General features: G+C 53.2%; 1 protein-coding gene across 1 annotated transcript in view; it reads right to left on the bottom strand.

Moving 5' to 3' along the window:
* ATP2C2 (ATPase secretory pathway Ca2+ transporting 2) overlaps nucleotides 1–20,972 on the bottom strand; it is a 47,503-nt gene that overhangs the window by 13,730 nt on the left and 12,801 nt on the right. The window contains exons 2-12 of the mRNA XM_075536748.1: nucleotides 15,793–15,903; nucleotides 14,623–14,739; nucleotides 11,285–11,374; nucleotides 9,246–9,281; nucleotides 9,050–9,111; nucleotides 8,299–8,407; nucleotides 6,642–6,791; nucleotides 6,482–6,550; nucleotides 4,811–4,886; nucleotides 3,821–3,887; nucleotides 152–276 (exon numbers count right to left, since the gene is read on the bottom strand). Of these exons, the coding sequence (XP_075392863.1) occupies nucleotides 152–276; nucleotides 3,821–3,887; nucleotides 4,811–4,886; nucleotides 6,482–6,550; nucleotides 6,642–6,791; nucleotides 8,299–8,407; nucleotides 9,050–9,111; nucleotides 9,246–9,281; nucleotides 11,285–11,374; nucleotides 14,623–14,739; nucleotides 15,793–15,903 (1,012 nt within the window). The remainder of the gene's footprint in view (nucleotides 1–151; nucleotides 277–3,820; nucleotides 3,888–4,810; nucleotides 4,887–6,481; nucleotides 6,551–6,641; nucleotides 6,792–8,298; nucleotides 8,408–9,049; nucleotides 9,112–9,245; nucleotides 9,282–11,284; nucleotides 11,375–14,622; nucleotides 14,740–15,792; nucleotides 15,904–20,972) is intronic.

Raw genomic sequence — 20,972 nt, 5'->3', positions numbered from 1 at the left:
ACCAGCCACCTCTAGGGAGAAAGATGAGCCAGTGTGCTTTTGAGAAGATGACAGCTTTGGACCCCCCATGAGATGGTGCTCCTCTGTCCTCTAAGGCCTCGGGGAGTTGGAATCCCAGCACTGGCAGCGGGCAGGGCCCACAGTCCCTCACCTAGCGTCTCCACGATGGGCAGCTTCTTCACAATGACCCTCTTTTTGGCCATCCGCAGCACTCCCAGGACCAGTGTGACCATGACAACGATGGGCAGGCCCTCCGGGATGGCAGCCACAGCCAGGCTGGGGAGAGGACAGATGGACGGGTCACCTGTGATACATACACTGGAACGCCATGTACATCAGAGTGGTCACGTTGCCCGGCTAAGGAAGTGTGGCCTAGGTGTCCTCTAGGCCCACCCTCTCCCAGTCTCCACTCCTAATAATGTGACATTCACCACCTCCTCCTTCAGGTGTCTTCCTATCACACACCCACACTGTAGTCTGAATTAGTCTGACAGCCAGGTTCCCACTGAGTGCTTCTGTATTTAAATATGTCTCATTTGTGGGGAGAAGAAAAGGCGCTCTGGTGGCAAGTGGGTTAACCATTGAGTTGCTAACCACAGGTGGGTGGTTCAAACCCACCAGCCACTCCGAGGGAGAAAGATGAGGTTGTCTAGTTTGAAAATGATGGAGAGTTCCGGGAATCCTCCTCTGTGCTGGAGGGCTGACGTTTGGGTGAGAAGAGGAGGAGGACATTGGTGACCGGCGGGTAAGCTATGAGCACAGCTGCTGGCCAAAAGTTCAGCCCAGCCCTTCCTCAGGCGAGAGCTGAGGCATGCTGGCTCCATCAAGACTGAGGGTCTTGGGGACTCTGTGGGGCTGTCCTACCCTGTCCTCTGGGTGACTGCGAGTGAAAATAAACTTGATGTCAACAGGTTATCATGATGTAGAATGTTACATAACTATATTGCCTATCACATCACTATTATCGCTTATATACCGATATACAACACAGGGCTGATACACGACACAGGCTGAAGTTCATTCATCGGAATGAACTTGATGGCAACAGGTTATCATGATGTATAATGTTGCATGATAATATCACCTATGACATCACTATGAACATGATTCCATCACCTATTAAATCACTGTTAATGTATTTAGAGGTGTCGGCAATGTTCATGGCCCAGGGCCTTCCCGTGAGGGAGCCACCAAGGACTGAGGCGGGAGTGGGGGAGCCAAGGCCCTCATGTATTGCAGCACATAAGTTTAGGGGTGTCTGCTGTTCTTTCTTTGAACAACTTTCCACACCACAGGGCTCCATTCCCCCATACATGGTACTGATTGGCTGAGAGGAGGGCATGTGACTCATGTTGAACCAATGAGAGTCTGTCTTGGGAGTTTGGAGTGGGGCAGAGGCACATGGACGCCCCTCCTGTGGCTGCTCTGGTCAAACCTACTGCCTGCAGTAGGGAGTCAGGACTGGACTCCCTCTGTCTCTACTTGACCCATGGCTCCAGGACATGGAGGCTGGCTGGTTGATGACCTTCCAGTGGGGGATGAACTTGAGATGGGTAAAAGGTGCTCCAGTGAGGGGCTTCGAGGGGACCGTCAACTCTCTGGAAGGTGCTGTAGGGTCCCTCCTGAATCAGGAACTGCCACCAAATATCCTGTGGGCGAGTGTTCCCAAGACAAATCCCTTGGGGCTCGTCCTTCTTAACACCTTTCTCCTAGCCCCTCTGGTGCACGGAGTGACATATAAGACCCAACACTGCCTTTGTTTTGTCTTGTTTTTAATGAAATAACACTGGCCACCCCCCCAACAGCACGAAGCAGCAGAATTTCTCTTCAGAGAGGTGATCAAGTGAAAAATCACCGTGCCTCCCAGAATCAGAGAAATATAGGTTTGGTATGGTGACCTTTCACCTCACCGTCCAGGGAACACCCAGGATGGGTGAGGTCAGCCAAGATCACCTTGTGTGCCATTTCCATGTTCTCCGTGTCCTGGGGCAGTCTGGCAGGAGGAGCTAAACTCACCCTCCTGAGAGCTATCACAGGGAATGCCCTGTACACAGACCTCTGGGGTCTCAGCAGGGTACACACAGGTTTGGACCCAGTAGCTGCTCCCTGGGCGAATGACGAGGCTTTCTGCTCATACCATCTTGGAAATCCACAGGGGAAGTTCTACCTGTCCTAGGGTGTGGTCCCCCTGCATGGTATGGGAAGGGCAGGCTTTGCAGGTACTCCAAGAATCCCATTGTAATAAAAAAGTGATCCCACCAACTAGACAAGATGAGACCCGGCTAGTAGAATCAGTACCAGCACCTCCCTCCCACCAGAAATGCCAGGGGCCTGGCTCCAGACCACCTCAATCCAGCACCAATCATTTCCCAGCGCGTTCCACAGTGCATACGCACCAAAGTGACTCTGGCCCTACCCAGTGGCCTGGGAGGTGTGTGACAGCATGACAAAAATGTCTTAAATACTGTGAGAGTGACGCACACGGGGCGCAGACTCACAGATGAGAACATGCTGTTGGGAAACGGTGCTAGGGACTCACTTGACACACAGATGCCACAAAGGCTCCAATGGCAAGACGGAACAAAACAGCCCCGCAACCTCCCTGAAGCCTGATGGGAAATTCATTCATATTCTCTCTCTCTCTCAGTGCTATCGAGTTAATCCTGACTCATAATGACCCTATAGGGCAGGGTAGAACTGCCCCTGTATGTGTCACCGAGACGGTTCATCTTTCTGGGAGTAGAAAGCCTCATCTTTCTCCCAAGGAGTGGCGGGTGGGTGTGAATTGCTCACCTGTGGGCTAGTAATCCCATGTGTAACCCACTGCACACCAGGGCTCCGTCTCTGAAGATCTACTATCTCTCTAGAGCAGCGGTTCTCAACCTTCCTGACACCGTGACCCTTTAATACAGCTCCTCATGTGGTGGTGACCCCCCCCCACCATTAAATTATTTTCGTTGCTACTTCATCACTGTCATTTTGCTACTGTTATGAATCGGGTGACCCCTGTAAAAGGGTTGTTTGACCCCAAAAGGGGTCTCAACCCACAGGATGAGAACCGCTGCTGTAGACAGTAATACCCCCTGCTGGAGTATTCCTCATACAACCAAATGGGGTGCAATTCAATGAGGTATCCCTGAATCTTGAACCATGCCATCGGGAATGCCTCTCAGCTCATAGGGGTTTGGGATAAAGTATGAAAAGGGACCGCTCTCCACGGATTGGCTCTAGAAACTTCTCTTTCCTGCCTGCTGGCTGTTCTGTCATCTTCATTCCTTTCCAGATTCAGTGGTCCCTGGGGCTTTTGAGGGTTGCTGAGAACTGGACCAATGCCATGCGTGGCCAGGTGAGCACTCTCCCCGTGGCGTGTTGCCAAGTCAGGTGAGCACATCAGAGAGGCAGATCACAGGCCCCAGCGGATAAAGACTGGTGCACCTTGAGGCAGTGGCCCTCATTCACCCTGCAGGCCTGAAATGATCTCATGCCCTTGACTCAGCCTTCAGCCAAACCATACACGGGCCTCGAACGACTGCACCAGCCCCAGGCAGCTAGAAACACTTTGAAACCACGAGAAAGCTCAGAGGAGGCCGCAAGGGAAAGAGGAGGATGGGAAACAGGAAACACGGGCAGGAAGTGGGCAGAACCACATCACACTGTAGGGCTGCCACCCGGGTCACACAGCGCAAAGCGTGCAAGACCGTGCAACGGAAAACCAATTTGCCCTACAGAAATTCACCCAAATTACCAGAAAAGTTAAAAAAAATCTGAAAGGACCAGGAGTATGTGGGGACACATGGGCCTCTGCAGGTGGCGGCCTTACCTGACCCCAATAGTGAACATGCTGAGAAGCGGCTTCCCTTGTAGCCAGCCAATGAGCATGATGAGCCCTGCAGGGAGGTGAGATGGAAACACGCGTGACTTCACCAACATCCGCACAGATTTCCTCACCCATGGCTCTCTCTATAAGAAAGGTACTGCGGAAGTTACATAATTTCATGTGAACCTGAAGACCTAAGAGTGTAGGGGTGATCTAGCCTGCCGATCAGGTCACAGCCTGATGGTATCTCCTGGTGGGTGTGGCCTGCTCATAAGGAGGATCTGGGTTACTTCCTCTCTCTCTCTCTGCCTTCACCTTCCTGCTGACGGGCCACGTGGAGACCTGCGGAGAGCTATGATAGGGCCACCACCACTGGATCCACATGACTCTGCACCCACTGGCCTGTGATATTCCAGTATGCGGCATCGTTGCATGATGCTTCATGAGTCTGAAGAGGGACTTAAGGACTAGTGTCGGACTTATGGACTCGATTTGGACTGGGCGGGGATGTTTTATTGATGCGTGATTACTTCTTGATAGAAAGCTCTCTCTTACACATATGCTGATTTGCTTCTCTAGTCAGCCCGGCCTGACACAGATCCCTTTGGGGTGTCCTGTGGGGTGTCCACTGGCTGGCCTTGTGATGTCGATTGCCAGGTCTTTCTTCCTAACCTTAGTCTGCACGCTCTGCTGAACCTGGTCAGCACCCTAGCAACACAGACACGTCTCCAGGGATGGGTGGGTGGTGGCTGATGATGAATAGAGCCTCCGTCCCCCACGTGGGAGCGGGGACTTCTACTGAGTGACCTCTCCATTTAAACCATTTCAATGGAAGGACTGTTGTCTACGGCAGCCCGCTGGGTCAAACTCAGACAGCAGCCTCTTTTTGCTGTCTATGCTCCGACCTCAGTCCGCAGAGCATTTGAGAAATGGTGAGGTTGTTCCAGATGGCCACATGGAGCCCCCAGAGCCCACTCGGACAGCCCCACTCACCGATGATGCCGAAGGAGAACAGCGTGAGCTGCTTTCCCAACTTGTCCATGCTCTTCTGTAAGGGCGTCTTGGGCGTCTGGGAGAGAAACAATAGCCGGTTTAGGAGATGGGGACTCAGGAGCAACCACACCAGCTCTGTCGGTGGCCCACAGGTGGTTTTTATTCTGGGTGATGGTTACACAGGGGTGCAGACATGCGAAAGTCCCCCGACCTTGACACTAGATGCCTGTTTCCTTACTGTAGGCTAGTTCCTAACATCTACATTACACTGAAAATAATCATTTCAAATATGTGCTCCCAGGGGTGGGGTGGGGCGGATGAACAGGTGAAACACAAGGCATGTTCAGGACAGGGAAACAGTGTTGCCGGACATGTGACTTTCCATATTGTCAAAACCCATAGGGCTCTGGGACGTCTAGGCAACTGCCACACCATCATTCTAAAAGACAATGATCTGTATGTCTACTTCGATGAGTGGTGTCCAGAGTCTAAAAGTTTAGGAGCCATCATCTAAGATACACCGTGTGGCCTCTTCCAGAGCAGAGAAGAGAGAAGAAACTCCAAGACTCCAGGAGACACTTAGTCCATAAGACTGATGGACCACAGGATTATAACCTTCGCAAGCTGGAGATCAGCAGAACTAGATGGTACCCAGCATAGGGGTCACTGTAAAAGTCCTGGACGGGTGAGTGAAAAAATGTAGAGCCAAATTCAAAATCATTGGAAAGATCAGACTTGATGACTAATGGGGACCCCCCCCAAAACTGTGGCCCTTGAACCCCCTTCAACCTGGAACTGAATTTACTCCTAGAAATAGTCATTCAGCCAAACAAGGGTCAGACCTCTAACGTAGGCACCTGCACTCATCAGGAACAGCCTCCTCGAACAATCAACCAACAGGCCCCAAAGAGATAACATTTGCCCCAAGACAAAATTTAGGTGGCGGGAAAGGGCAGGAAAGATAGACGAATGGAAATGGGGAACACAGAGAAGAATTGGGGTGAGTGCTATCTCCTTGTGGGGACAGCACTCCATGTCACCAAACAAAATGTGCCTGAATTGTTGATGGGAAACTAACTTGCTCTGTAAATATCACCCAAGCCACAAGAACATGGTTAACAAACAAACAAAAATCCATCAGGCTACCTGACGGACTGAATCCTCTCCCGAGCTATGCTGTACTGTTGCCGAATGCCTGAGTCCATTCTGTGTTACAGCAACCCCGCAGAACACAGCGGAGCTGTCCTAGGGTGTCCAACGCTGCAATTCTTTCCAAAGCGGCCTCCCCCATGTCTTTCTCCCAAGAGCAGAAGATGGGTTCAAACTACCAACTCTTTAGAAGGCAGCAGCCCAGCACTGACTGCACTGCGCCTCCAGACCCCTCGAAGTAGACTATCGACTCTCGTCAACAGTAAGACCTTGAGATGGTATGTCACTTGTAAGAGACGTTCAATCAGAGATGAGATTGCGTATGGAAGAAAGGGGGCACATATTTTTCTAGAACCCTAAACAGCTCTAAAAACAAATTTCACTAACAAAAAACCAAAAAAACAAAAACAGGTTCCCAGGTTAACCACACTATCCTCATACCAAGAGATGGGCACAACTGGTACCGCTAACTTAGAATAACCTTAAAGCCCATGTTATATGAGACCAGAGAACCTTCCTTACCTCTTCTGCCTGCATCATCTTAAAGACTTCGCCAAACTGGGATCTCTCTCCTGTTCCAATTACAATACCCTGCATTCAGGAGAGAGAAGAGTGAAATTGGAGGGCTAGGGGAGGTGCTGGGGAGGGAAAGGGAGGCTGGGGTCTGGGACGCTGGGTTCACCTGGCCTTTCCCGTACTGCACCAGTGTGCCCATGAAGACGATGTTACTTAACGTGGTGAGGTCACCCCCACCTGGCAGAGGGCCGTCTGTCTTGCTGCATGGTTCAGCCTCGCCAGTAAAACTAGACTCATCCACCAAGAGGTCTGTCACCTGTGGGGCAAAAGGATAAGCATGTGAGACCTCCCTTCTCACCTTGCGCATGGTGGCTTTAAAAGCTCAGCATGCAATTCCCACTCTCTTAGTGTTATTTGATAGTGGATGGCAAACAAGGAACATTCAGGGACTGGGGAACAGGTAGGATTGGGGAAGGGGTATCAGAATACTGGCCAGAGGCTTCCAACTATCAGAAACTCTTCTGAACTACTTTGAGTGTATGGTCCCTTTTGGAAAAATAAATAGATAAAATAAAACTCTTGCTTTCTTTTAATGCTATATGGAATTTTGCTACAATTTTAAAATATTAAAGTGGTGGTTAACATAGAATGCACGTTTCAAAGCACTTTTGAATTTCCTGTGGCATTCCATGCCCTGCCCTCTTTGATGATAGCCACATCACCTGCACTGGAACATGACTGAACCCAGCAGTAGAGACAGCTAATGTTCTCTTACAGTTTGTGGGAGGTGCACACACTTAACATATTTGGTTGCTCACTAAAATCCTGCCATTTGAGCCTATGCTGAAGTGCCTCAGCAGAAAGGCCTGGTGATATCCTTCTGAAAGAGCAGCCACTGAAAACCCACTGGAGGATGTCTCCCTGCTGACAGTGGGCAGTGACTCCATAGTAGCCAGACACATGGACAGACATATGCAAGAAGAGAGGTGCTGAGGGACCCAGCTACAAGTCAGGTCCTGGGCTAAGCACCTCTCCCAAACTTCTCCCACTCTGCATGGATGGCGCCAGCATTTGTTCCATTTGCCATCAAGGAAACAGAGGCACAAAGCCGTTCAGTGACTCACTCCATGGCACAGAGTTAGTGGTGGCAGAGCAGGCATTTGAACCCTGGTTCTGGTCCCAGCCCTGCACTCTTAACCATCTTGCCAAACTGCCTCTTGCCCACAAACCCAGTAGGATGACCTGCCAACACCTAACCTCCCACGCTACACAGGAGAAAGGGAGGTGTGCCTTCCTGTTGTGTGTGTTTCAGGAGGCTCATCTGCCTGCCTGATGGGACTTCTTTGAGTCACTCTGTATCTAGAAGCCACTCTCGCCTCACTGCCCAACCTCACCCCAGTTTGACCTGCCATCGTGGCCAACCCTGGACTGGCCAGCCCTAGCCCAGTTGTGATGGGCTTACGAAACCACTGTGGCTAATGGGCCATGGACTGAGAGTGGAGCCCCTGGTGGTGTGAATGGATCCACTGCTAACTGGAGAGGTGGTAGTTCCAGCCCACCCAGAGATGCCGCGGAAGAAAGGCCTGGCAACTCACGCCCAAAGGATCAGCCTCGGGAGATCCTCTGGAGCGTCCTCCCCAGGCACATGAGGGTGCAGCAGGGCACGTGGTGATCGGGAAACACTGGAGGCTATCTTCTCCGTGCACGGGCACGTGTGAACACAGGCCCACGTAGTGTAGGGGGACCGAGGCTACGAAGTGAGCCCCCTCCCTCTAGGAGGTCAGGGTCTGCGCGCCCCTCGGGGCAGGCTTCGAGGTGCTCACCTCTGTGAGGCGTATGTCGGCCGGGATGCGGTCTCCGATGGAGAGGGACACAATGTCTCCGGGAACCAGGTCTCGTGCAAGCAGGTGCTGGAGCCTCCCTTCTCGGGTGCTACGTTGGAGGCGGGAAAACAAGAGGTGGCCCTGGGATGGCTGAGCAGAGGTCCCAGCACCCAAGCTCCCCCTTGGTGATGGGCCAAGCTCAGGCAGCCCTGTGTGTCACCTGGGAAATTCAGCCAAGTGCTGCAAGACTAAGCTAAAGGTGAGGGGTTCAACCCCACTCCACCCCCACCCGCCAAAAGCGGGAGATGAGGCCTGGCAGGTCCTGCTCTGTGAGTGTGAACAGACTCCACAGTACTCGAAGACCAAGACACAGACACGCGAGGGTAGAGGAAATCGGCTTGTGAGCCACTTGACTGACAGCTTCTGTGGCATCCCCCCTCCAGTCCAGCGCTGATGCTTCTGAAAGCCCAGCTCCCTTCTTCTGAGCCCCCCTTTGAGGATTCATGACAAATTCAGAGCCTGACCTCTCAGGGATGGGGGGACAATTGACGCCACTTTACACACACATCAGACATCTCCTAGACCATCCTGCTGGACCTGCAGCCCTGGGCTAGGCCCCGAGATGGCTGCCCAGGGATGAGGTGAGGCCCAGAGAAGTTGTGTGAGACACACAGCAATGCAATGAGGGCTTCTCCGGAGTCATCCTCCACAGGACACACCTGATGCCCAATGGTCACGGGCTCTGACTTACCAGTTACATTCGGGCGGGACCAGCTTGGTCAGCTCTTCCAGAGACTTCTCCGATCGGTACTCCTGGAAGGAAGCACATCGGACGAGGCATTCACGAACGGCCTCTCGTTCGGTCCCTGTCACTCCGGTCACCACGGCACAGGCTCAGGACTCGCGCCATGCACGGTTACCCTGCCCCGGCCTCGGAAGATACGCACCTGGATGAAGGCCACGGTGACCACAATCAACACGGCCTAGAGAGCAAGGAAGGGGCATCGGGTTAACACCTGGCACCAGGTGTCTGGCAGGTGGGGTGGGGTTAGAGAGGGACAAGTGCACTGTGCAGAAAAGGTCACAATCTAGCAACCAGAGGGAGCAGAGAAGCCATCCTTCACGCCGTCACCCAGGAATTCACGATGGGAGCCGTGTTGGTTTCTTTACACACACACACACACACAGCATTATGTTCTTAGGGAAACCACTATTTGCACTCAATGACATCTCCTTGTCATCGCTCCTGTGCAGTGTTCACTGGATGTGACCTCACTGAGCTAGAGAGGGGCAGAGTCCCCCTGCTCCTGGGTCTGAGGAGGGGGCTGGCTCCACAGAGAGAGGGGAATGATGCCTATTGTGAGTGAGTGAGGGGCTGTGACACAGCCCAGGATCTGGCCCCTCACAAGAGCTTAGGGCTGGGTCGTCAGGAGGGGGCTGCCACTCTGGTCTCTGCCGCAGAGCTGGAGAACCATCTAGAGTCAGTGAGGGCAGGGGCCAGGCAACCAGACACCCGAGGGCCCAGAGGAGAGGCTGGATAGCTTTGCTCTTGTTCTCAGGTATAGTATAGAAGGGGAGATAATAAGGCAGGTAGGTGGATCCACACACAGACATACACATATGCACCTGCCTTTATGTTGTGTTGGTAGGTGTGGTCAAGTACAATTCTGAACAACAGTGACCATATGGACCACTGAATGAAAGACGAGTCGGTCCTGCGCCCGCCTCACAATGCCTCCTGTGTTTGAGCGCATGGTTGCTGCCATTGGGCCAACACATCTTGTTGAGAGTCTTCCTCTTTCTCATGTATGTACACGTAAATGCATCCACATATAGGCCTCTCACCTCTGTTTATACACAAATAACTGCATGCACATACATATATGCCTCCCACCTCTCTTCATATACACATGACCGCATCCACACAGATGCCTCTCACCTCTCTTCATATACACGTAACTGCATCCATAGATGCCTCTCACCTCTCTTCATACACACATAATTGTATCACATATATACCTCTCACCTCTCTTCATATACACATAATTGTATCCACATAGATGCCTCTCACCTCTCTTCATACACACATAACTGCATCCATAGATGCCTCTCACCTCTCTTCATATACACGTAACCGCATCCACATAGATGCCTCTCACCTCTCTTTAGCTATACCTGAGAGCAAGAGGAGAGCTGATGCATATTTTCATTATATACATACACACACTCGTACACATTTGTATGTGTATATATGAGTACATGGAATGAAAAGGTCATGGAATTTTTCCTCAAAATTTTTGAAATCTGTGTGTGTGTGTGTGCGCTTCACAGAGTGTGCAAAAATTTCCAAGATATTTCAGCTCCCTCTTTCCCGGAACTTCTTTTCCTTTTTTTAACTGCTTACAGTGAAGGTGTGCTGGTTGACCAGCACCTTTGCAGCCGACCATTCAGAAGCCTGCATCGCTGCCCCTGGGTGAAGCGTCCTGTCTCTTTCCCTGCTCCATCCCTGACCCTTTGAATCTCAAATGGCTGAGGAGTCTAACACTGCACGAGTTCCAGACGGGGCGGGGGTACCTCTCGGGGGGGGGGTGTCCTACCGGTCTCCAGCAGATCAGTAAGCTTGGCCTCTTTTAGGATTTGGCAGTTTTGTCCACTCACACTCACACACTCCCCCTCCCATCCAAGACCTAATGGTAGCATGTTCAGAGCAGTTTCCATGAACTTTTTAACGCCCCCTGTGTGTGTACACACACAGTACACCCATTTATGATTTTTTCCGACAGCAAGCTTGCAGTGGGTTGGGCTACGAAGCTGCCAAGTCAGTGGTTTAAACCCACCAGCTGCCCCAAGGAGCAAAGATGAGGCTTCTGTACAGAAGTCCTCCTGGGGGTTGCTGTGAGTTGGCACCGCTGGGAATAGGTTTTAGAGAAACAAAGCTTGCATAATAAAAGTCCCAGGAGCCACTGGCCTGGTGGTCAGCACTCACCATGGTGATGCTGATGGCGTCTTCGTACTCCTTGATGAGCACACTCACCAGGGCGGAGCCCAGCAGCAGCAGGATCAGGGGGCTCTTAAACTGGAAAGGAAGCACAAGGTGGGGGCCGGGGTTTCCAGTGAGGCTATGACTGCTGTCTCTGTGGCACACACAGTTAAGCAGCCGGCTGCTGATGCCAACCCACCCAAAGGTGCTTCGGAAAAAAGTCCTGGAGATCTGCCTCTGAGAGGCCACAGGCCTGAATAGACCCAGGAATTCATGCCCACCTGAACCAGGTAGCTAGACATCAGTCAACTAGACAGGCAGGGCTTTGATTTTACTGGATTTTGTGTGACTTGGTCATGCACCCAGGTCAGTCTTCCAGAGAGACCGAGGGCCAAGGTGATGGTGACAGCCTCTCCATGGGTCTCGGACCTACCCGGGAGCCCCTCACTACAGCTTCATTAGCAGTGGCCACCTAGGGCTGCTGGTAACGCACCCCGGAAACAGATGTGGCCGTTCCCTGACACCAGCCCAGGCTCATCTTTGGGTGGTTGGGTTTGTCTCACACCCTTATGGTCCCACAGGTCAGGACCTGTCCCTTTTGGCAGGATGCCAGTGCTGCTCCTGCATAGCCAAGGGGTACCCTCTCACCCCTCCGAGTGCCCCGATCCTGCACGTCCCCTGTGTCCAGTCCAGGCACCACCCTGCTCATGCTAATAGCCACCCAGGGTTCCAACTGTGTCAACTGCTCCGAAAACACCCGGAAAAGGATTTGTTTGATCGATGATCTGCTCCCTCTCCTCACAGCCACAACTGTCCCGGGTGGCTCATGTTACAGACACAGGAGGAAGGAGACACAGGTCTTATGATGGATCTGAGCAAGGAGGACCGGGATCAGGGAGATGGCCGGAATGTGAGCCGGTAGGACGTAGTCCTGAAAGCAGGGCTGTTTGTGTGGCTCTGAGCTTCCTAGCAGCCAGAGCAAAAAGGGAAAGTGGCTCAGAAGCGTGATTCATACTGCTCATGAAAAGAAGCCCTGTAAGCCCGCCCCCATGTTGCCTGCCTCTGGGAAGTGCTCTGTGGTCACCACCCACACAGCCCCGACCTCACCACCATAGTGGTTCTAAGTCCTCCAGACCAAGGTCAGAGCCAAGCTGCCTTCGTAGCAGACCACCTTATAGACATTCGAGTTTTCCTTGTGGTTGTTACTGTCTTCTCTGGTAGCATGCCACCTTGCCAAGGGCACAGACTGCCTGTCCTGTTGTCCACTAACCCCAACCAAGAAAGTCCTGAGCCAATAAGAAGACCGCTGACATGAGAGCCTTGTCCCCTCCCCAGCCAGGGCCTCAGGAGGGGTGACACTCATAATGGAGGAAGGGATGGTGCTGCAGAGGGTCGAGGAAACCGAGGCAGGGTCAGCCTTCTGGAACATTCTCCCCATTAACTGGAGTGTTCTGGTCTGGTAAGGGGTAGGTTGTAGGGGTACTGACTCTCAGATGTGAACTTGCAGGCAGTTCCATGTCAAAGGCTTTAGCCCAGCCATTCTCAACCTGTGGGTCACGACCCCTTTGGGGGGTCGAATGACCGACCCTTTCACAAGGGTTGCCTGATTCATAACAGTAGCAAAATTCCAGTTATGAAGTAGCAATGAAAATAATGTTATGGTTGGTAGGGGGAGGGCATGGCAACACGAGGAACTGTATGAAAGGGTCACAGCATGAGGAAGGTTGAGAACCACTGCTCTAGCCCCTTTCCAATGGTGCCCCGGGGTCAGACTTCTGCACCTGCCCTTCCGAACCAATCCACAGGTGGGGCTGTGGCGGGATCCCAGGACGGAGTCTCTGGGGACAAGTTGCCTCCCAGCACTGCCCTGTGGCTATGGGCTCTGGCTGCCAAATCAAACACAGGACACGGAGTTCATTTCAGATGAATAATGCAGCGTGATTCTTGGAAGAAGTAGCCAGAGAGGCTTCCTAGAAGCAAGGGTGGCAGGACTTCTGCTCATGTACTGTGGATGTGCCATCCGGAGGGGCCAGTCCGCGGAGGACATCATGCTCGGTCAAGCAGAGGGGCAGCAGCGGGGGAAAGGACAGACTCTCGACCAGCTGGGCTCACCCCAGGGCTGTAACCGTGGGTTCCAGCAGGGCTTCGTGGGTGAGGATGTCAGAGGACTGGGCGGTGTTGCGTTCTGTTCTACACTGATGGCTACGAGATGGAACCGACCTGGCGACACCGAATGGCGACATGTCCCCTGCAGCTGTGGGGGCTGCTGGGACTAACCAATGGCTCCCGATTCCCCGAAATTCAAAGTGCACACTGCGTGCCCTGTATGTGTATGTGCTGAGCCTGGCGGCTCTGGAAACCCCAGGCAAAGATGTCCATCTCTCTGGACTTCAGCCCCTCACCTGTAAAACGAGGAGGAAATGGCCGGCGGGTGCTGTCCATTGCGGGCCAGTCAGTAACCGGCTCCTGGGGCCTCACCCACCTGAGAACGAACTCCACCCGCCTCATTTCTGTCTTCGAGCTGGGGTACCGGCCTCTGTGTAACCCCTTTGGACCGTTCCCACGATGGGGTGGGGGGGTGGCTCAGATCAGCTTCATCTGGAGGCTGCTTTGGCATCTGTTCAACAGCTTGGCACCACAGTGCACCCAGCAGCCACTGCTGCCCATGGGGAGCCGATGAACTCTAAGCTAGGTGGGCTAGGAGGAGCCCTGGTGGGTTATGCACTGAGCATCTTCTTTTTAAATCATTTTATTGGGGGCTCATACAGCTTTTATCACCATCCATCCATCCCTTCATCGTGTCAAGCACCTCTGTTCCTACGTTGCCATCATCATGTTCAAAACTCTCTTTCTACTTGAGCCTTGGTAACCCTAACCCTAACCCTTGGCTTCTGGTGGCAAGATAAGCAGTTGGAGCCCACCAGCTGCTCCCCAGGAGAAAGGAGAGGCTGTCTGCTCCCTTAAAGAGTTGTAGTCTCCGAACGCCCGGGGGCAGCTCTAGTCTGTCCTGGTGGGTGGCTGAGTGGCATCCCCTCAGGGGCAGTGAGTGAGGTGGGAGCTGGGTTCACAGGAAGATGCAGGGAGGGCCTACAGCACTTAGCAGGGTGCCTGGCACACAGTCAGCGGTCAGCCAGCCAGCCAGTCACCGGGAAGTGATGATCCCTGCTGTCTCCTTAAGTGGCTGAGAGCAGTTTTCACAGACGTGACAGGGAAGGGAGGGTTCTTTATCTCTACAGCAGCCCTGCCCCAGGACACCTTGATCAATATTTAATCAAGAGATGGCTCCCCTCCACCTACCCTCACCTCTGGCTGCACTGAGGGCAGACCTGACACGTGGGCCCTACCTGGTCCAAGTATTTCTTCCACACAGGCTCCGTATTGTCGGCCACAAACTCATTCCAGCCGTGGACTAGCCGCCGCTGTGCCACCGAGAACTCCGACAGTCCGTTCTCCAAGTCCACCTAGGGGAGACCAGGCAGGGTGAGCTCGCTGCCGCCGGGACCCAGGCCCCAGCCGCAGGACCCCCACCCAAAAAACATTGTCTCTGATGATGACAATGAACACAGGCTTGCCCACTGAACACTGGGGTTGGTTCAGACACAGCGCTGGGCCCCAGGGTTCCACTCGGACTCAGCACTGGGCCCCGGGGTTCCATTCAGACCCAGCACTGGGCCCCGGGGTTCAAGGACCCTGCACTTGAGCCCTGCATAGACCAACTAGAAGATTGGCAGTTCTTTTTTATCAGAAGAAAGGCCTGGTCATCGAGTTCTGAAAAATTCAGCCCCTAAGCCAACTGACAAGAACTGAAGAGTAATCCAAAGGAAATGGCCTGAAAGTCACGGCAGGGCCATCTTGAGCCTAAGTCCCCCGAGAGAGCCCAGGGAGCTGGATTTTCACCAGATCCCCAGGGGATCCCAAGGATCAGCCACGTTTGGGAACTTCAGGTTCACAGGAGTCAGCCAACTCTGTGTAGGAGACAAAAAAAACCTCACAGCGACCCTACAGGACAGAGAACTGCCCTTGTGTGTCCCCGAGGTTGTGAATCTTTACGGGAGCAGAAGGCCTCATCTTTCTCCCTCAGAGCGGCTGCTGGCTATGAACTGCCCACCATCACACATAACTCACACCAGGACAGTGGTTCTCAACCTTCCTCATGCCGTGACCCTTTCATACAGGTCCTCATGTGGTGCTGACCCGCAACCATAACATTATTTTCATCGCTACTCCATCACTGTCATTTTGCTACTGTAATGAATCGGGCGACCCCTGTGAAAGGGTTGTTGGACCCCCCCCAAAGGGGTCGTGACCCACAGATTGAGAACCGCTGCACTCGGAAGAGGGCGGGAAGAATCACCACTCACCACCCGTCTCTACATGGGACCTGGGCGACATCTAACACTGCTCATGAATACGCAACATGTGACTTGAATTTCAAGGCCATGTCTGTTTTTTCCTGCATGCTTAACTAGAACACCTCTGTCAGGCTTGGCGGTAGAGGCCAATGCAATTCTTACACAAAACGCCTTGGCCAAGTCTTCTTTGTGGTACTTGCACGCTTCCTTGGGGGCCAGGGGGACCACCGCCTTCTCTTTCTCGGTGGCCTTCAGCTCGCATGGTTCGTCAGTCTGTGGGCAAAGAGCAAGCCAGGATTGGGGCGAAGCAGACTCAAGTTCTGTACCAAGGAGGCTTTTCAACCTCTTAACTCGCATACAAAAAATACCGTAACGTTCACGTTGACAAATCCATTTATGAGCTCTCGCATAAAGAGACAGATATGCCAGCGCCCAGAAGCTTCGTCATGCCCTGCCCAGCCTATCCACCCCAAGAAAGGTCGCCAGTCCCATGTCCTTAACCTCCTAGGTGCGTCCTGCGTGGGCCTGGGTGTTGTGTGTGTAGTGGCGGGGGTGGGTGCCCAGGAGTTGATTCCTGGGGACCCTGTGTGATGGCATAGAGACGCCCTGTAGCATTTTCCAGGCTGAAATCCTGATGGGAGCTGATTGTCAAGTCTTTTCTCATGAAGCAGCCTGGGGGGGGGGGTGTCAAACTACTGATGCTCCCATCAGCAGCTGAGAATCTCACCTCTGCACGCCACCTACCTTCTTGCCATCGAGTCGATTCTGATCCCTAGTGGCCCTTCGGGGCACAGTGGAACTGGCCCTGTGGGCTTCCAAGGCTCTAAATCTTTCCAGGAGCAGAAAACACCATCTTTCTTCAACAGAGAGGCGGGTGGATTCGAACCCTGACCTTGCAGTTAGTAGCCCCATGTGCACCCAATGTTCCACCAGGGCTCTCATTGTATCACCGGGGCTCCGTACATAAGTGGTAACATACAACGTATGGTCTGGTGTCTGGCTTCTTTCTTAACGTTGTTGGTGCCCTTCATGGATGGCACCGCGTTTAGCCACGGTTTACACATTTCTGAGGCTGTAGAGAGCCCCCGTTCGATGATGAATCACAACACATTCATCCCCTCTACTGTCAGTGAGCATCTGAGCTGCCCCTAGTAATGGGTATGACTGGCATATCTGGTTTTAAGAAAATGTGTTGAACAGAATTGGATCTTGCAAAGGCGATACAGGTGGAGATGCTTTACATATTCAAAACCAGGAACCTCGAACAACCAAGATTGCTAGTAAGTGTGCAACACTGCTTGAGCCAAACAGTGAGCGGTGAGGGTGGCACAGGCCTGGGCAGAGTTCGGTTCTGTTGTACATAGGATCGCTTGCTAAGAGTCAGAACTGCACCCCGACCAACAGAGCATTAGAGAGCTCCTCCTGCTGGTGACCAGTGGTACAGCAGCCTGGCTCTGAGACTTTTTAAATAGCGCTAAGAAAAGGGGCATACTGCCAGCCTCCGGGAGCACCAGTGAGCGTTCATTCAGTGTTGGGAGACAGACTCAGGGAGAAGTCATGGAAAATGCCCGGAGGGGTTGAGAGAACAGGTCACTCAGAAGAGACGGCATCAGGAAGTGCTGGGAGTTTTTGCAATCCTATTCCTAGAATTCTGATCTCCAGGACACGATGAAACCCCCCCTCCTTTTTTTTAAATCATGAGGAAGGGGAGTGACCTCTTCCTCCAATGGGGCACCATGACAAACTCTTCTTTCACTCCCTGTCTGTCCCCTCTCCTCCTTCCTTGAAACAAACACAATGGGCCAACCCCTGCGTTTGCTTAGACAAGCGCTCACACCCAACACCCAGGAAGTTCTGTGACAATCATCAGGAGCACTCACCTGGCCCCTAGGTTTGCTGCCAACTCCCTGACTCAACAAGAGTCACCCGAATCCCCCGGAAGTTGCAGCTCCAGCTGAGAGCATTCTTTCCCTCATGACCACCACAGTCACACCAAAGAAAGTACAGGGCTCTTGCCCACAGATTGGTGGGGAGGGGACGGGGTCTCCTCCTGGGCCTCGATGACTGACCTGCACTGCCCCCACCCTTCTGCTCTTGGTCTTATCAATTCTTTTCCACCAAGTCCACATGTCACACAGCAGCCTGAGTGACTCTGGGATCCCGGGGGCTTCCAAAAGTTCACGGGAAAATGGAACGAAGAGATCATGGGATTCCCCCAGGAACTTTGGAAGCCCCAGGTATAAACCCATTCTCCCCCCCCCCCACAGTCAGACATACCAGTCCCGGCTGGGCATATGAATAATTCCTATTCCACTCCTAGCATCCACCCAAAGCCCTGAAAGCAGGATCTCAAAATCTCCATCGGATGCCAATGGTCACTAAGGCTTTCTTCAAAAGAGCAAAAGGTAGGACTCACCCAAGGGACCCTTTTAGCGCTGGGGGTGGGGAGGAGAAAGGGGGTGTACTGAAAAGCATACGACGGAGTGTATTACCCAGGTTGAAAGAGAAATGAAGTCCTGGAAGGATGGCCCTTGACAGCCGAATGCTGTGTGAAATAAACCAGACCCAAGGCCACGGACACGAGAGTCCCACCCGCATGGCACCTTCAGGACGGGAGAATGCACAGAGACCAAGGGGAGGGCTGGGTGGGGTGGGGGTGGCTCTTGTCAGGGGCCGTTGGATCGGTTCCAACTCAGCGGCCCTCCGCCCAACAGAAGGAAACACGGTCCAGCCCTGCGACATCCAGACTGTGGTTCTTGTCTGAGCTCATTGTTCCAGACGGTGTCCCTCCGTCTCTTTGAAGGTCTGCCTCATTTTGACTCTGCCCTCCAGGTGACCAGGCATGTCCTTCTCCGAGAACTGGTCTCTCCGGAAACTGGTCTCTCTGGACAACACGTCGGGGGCCAGAGGTGAAGAATTTCTGCTGAAGTTTGCCGAGTTTCTGATGAGAACTGTCTGGGGATGGATCGTGGCAATAGTTGCCCAGCACAGTGAGTATATATTAATGAATGCATACTAATGAGTGCAATGAAGGCATATTAATGAGTGTTATGAATGCATATTAATGAGTGCAATAAAGTATACACTTCAAAACAGTTGTAATGGCAAGCTCTGGGGTGTCTATTTTTTACAGCAAAAAAAAAAAAGTCATTTCCTGTTTGAAACTCCAATGGCCCCGTCTGGGTTTAAGCTGAAGTTTGATTGGGTTCTAAATACTGCTCACATGGTGGGGTAGGGGTGGTGGGGGGTGTCTTGGGTCTTCATCGATAGGTTCCCCCATTCCGCTCCTCTCCCCCACCCTCAGATTTTCCAGAATGTGTACTCGTGAGGTGTCTCTGGGGTGCAGCATTCACTGTCCTCTAGGTGGGCTTGCTCCCTGCCATCGAGTCGATGCTGACTCACAGAGACCCCACAGGACAGGGTAGACTTGTCCTTGTGAGTCCTTCTGTGGTGCGGCTGGTAGGTTTGAACGGCTGCCTTTACGGTTAGCAGCTCAGGGTGTCACCACTACGCTCCTCCTATGGTTCACTAAAACAAGGGCTTGGTGGGGATGGCTGTCAACGTTGTTCTCACTAGCACGAAGGCATGCCCAGAAGTCATCCAAGGCCAACCACTCTTGCCGACAGAACTGACTCCACCATGCCACCCACATCCCTCGTCACCATCCCAGTTCAAGATGTCACCAGAACCCCAGCTTGGCATCCAGGGGGCTTATGTAAATTTGGAGTCCCCGGGTGTCACAATAGGAATCCTGGGAATTCAGTGGCTGTCTGCCAAGGTCAGCAGATTAAACCCACCAGCCACTCCAGGGTCGAGAGATGAGGCAGTCTGCTCTCCTAAAGATGTTCAACCGTGGAACCCCTCAGGGGCAGGCGGTGCTGCTCGGTCCTAGAGGGTTCTGAGAGCCAGAGAGGACTCAATGGCCCTGCTTGTTTTTTGGGGGGTTTTTTTTGGGGGGGTGTATCACCAAGAGCTAATCTCTCAATCAGCAGACGAAAGGCCAGTAGTTCACACTGGAGCAGAAGGACTTTGGGAGAAAGGACTGGCTATCCCTTTCATCAGGACCACCAGCCCCAAATCAAACCCACTGCCACCAAGCCCAGCCTGACTCAGCGGGTTTCTGCAGCTGTCAGTCTTTAGGGAAGCAGACAGCCTCTTCATTCTCCCTAGGAGATGTTTGGGAGTTTGAACCACCCACCCTGCGGTGAGCAGTTCAATGCCTAACCCACAGTGCCACCAGGGCTGCTTGCAGTTCCTCTCTGCACACCTGGGGCGCCCAGAGCTGAAACGGACTTCATGGCAGCTAACATCAACGCCCAGCAGCACCGAAGATATGGTGCCAGCTGCTCCCACTGGGATCACAGGCACAGGAGTCAGCCCGCTGCATCTGCCTCCAGTCCTGAACCATGGGGTCCTATCCGAGACACCTGTCTGCCCTGAGCACCCCACTGCCCTGCCTCCCCAGCTCACCCCGAGCCAGCAGGACCTGGCTCTCCTAGCCCTGGTCAGACCTCAGCCATGCCCCTGCCCCTGCTGGCTCACAGGGATATCAACTTGCTGAGAGTCCACCTGGCTGGCCTCACCCAAGGGGCCTGCCCTTCAGGTGAACAGCAAACATTTGGGACCATCAGCCAGGTGCCAGCCTGGAAAACAGCCACAGCAAACAGTGCTTCCTCCCAAGCCACCTCCTGGACTCACCACTGGGCACCTCGGCACTGTGCTGGGTTCGAATTCCAGCTCTCCCTGTTAGAGCCCACCTCATGGGAGAAAAAACCTGGTGGTCAGTCTCAGGAAAGTTCACAGCCAAGGATAGCCCAGGAGAGGCAACACTCAGTCATAGAAGGCTGTGTGCTTGTGCTCCAGAGGCTAGCCAAAGTAGACACAACCACCCCAGGACAGCGACTGCACACTGACGACTGTTTCCATACTGCCCTGGCAGTGCAGTGGTTGCATGTTGGACTGCTAACTGCAAAGTCAGCAGTTCAAAGCCACCAGCTGCTCCAAGAGAGAAAGATGAGGCTTTCTACTCCCACAAAGAGTGACTGTCTTCGAAACCCACAGGGGCAGTCCTGCCCTGTCCTACAGGGTTGCTGTGAGTTGGAATCGACTGGGTGGCCATGAGCTTGGCTTGGGTTTTGGGTCGGGGCCCTGGTGCGAGGAAGTCCTGGTGCAGAGTGGGTGGCATGTTAGACTGCTCCCTGAAAGGTCATCGGTTCAGAGCCACCAGCTGTTTCCCAGGAGAAAGAGGAGGCTGTCTGCTCCCGGGAAGAGTTCCAGCCCCGGGCACGCACATGGGGTGGCTCTGTGTTGGAGTCCGGTTTGGTTTCAGGGAGACCCACGTT

Source organism: Tenrec ecaudatus, chromosome 18, assembly GCF_050624435.1.
Source record: "Tenrec ecaudatus isolate mTenEca1 chromosome 18, mTenEca1.hap1, whole genome shotgun sequence".
Classification (NCBI taxonomy): domain Eukaryota; kingdom Metazoa; phylum Chordata; class Mammalia; order Afrosoricida; family Tenrecidae; genus Tenrec; species Tenrec ecaudatus.
The sequence above is the reverse complement of the archived record's forward strand: the minus strand, read 5'-3'. Positions and strand labels throughout refer to the sequence as shown.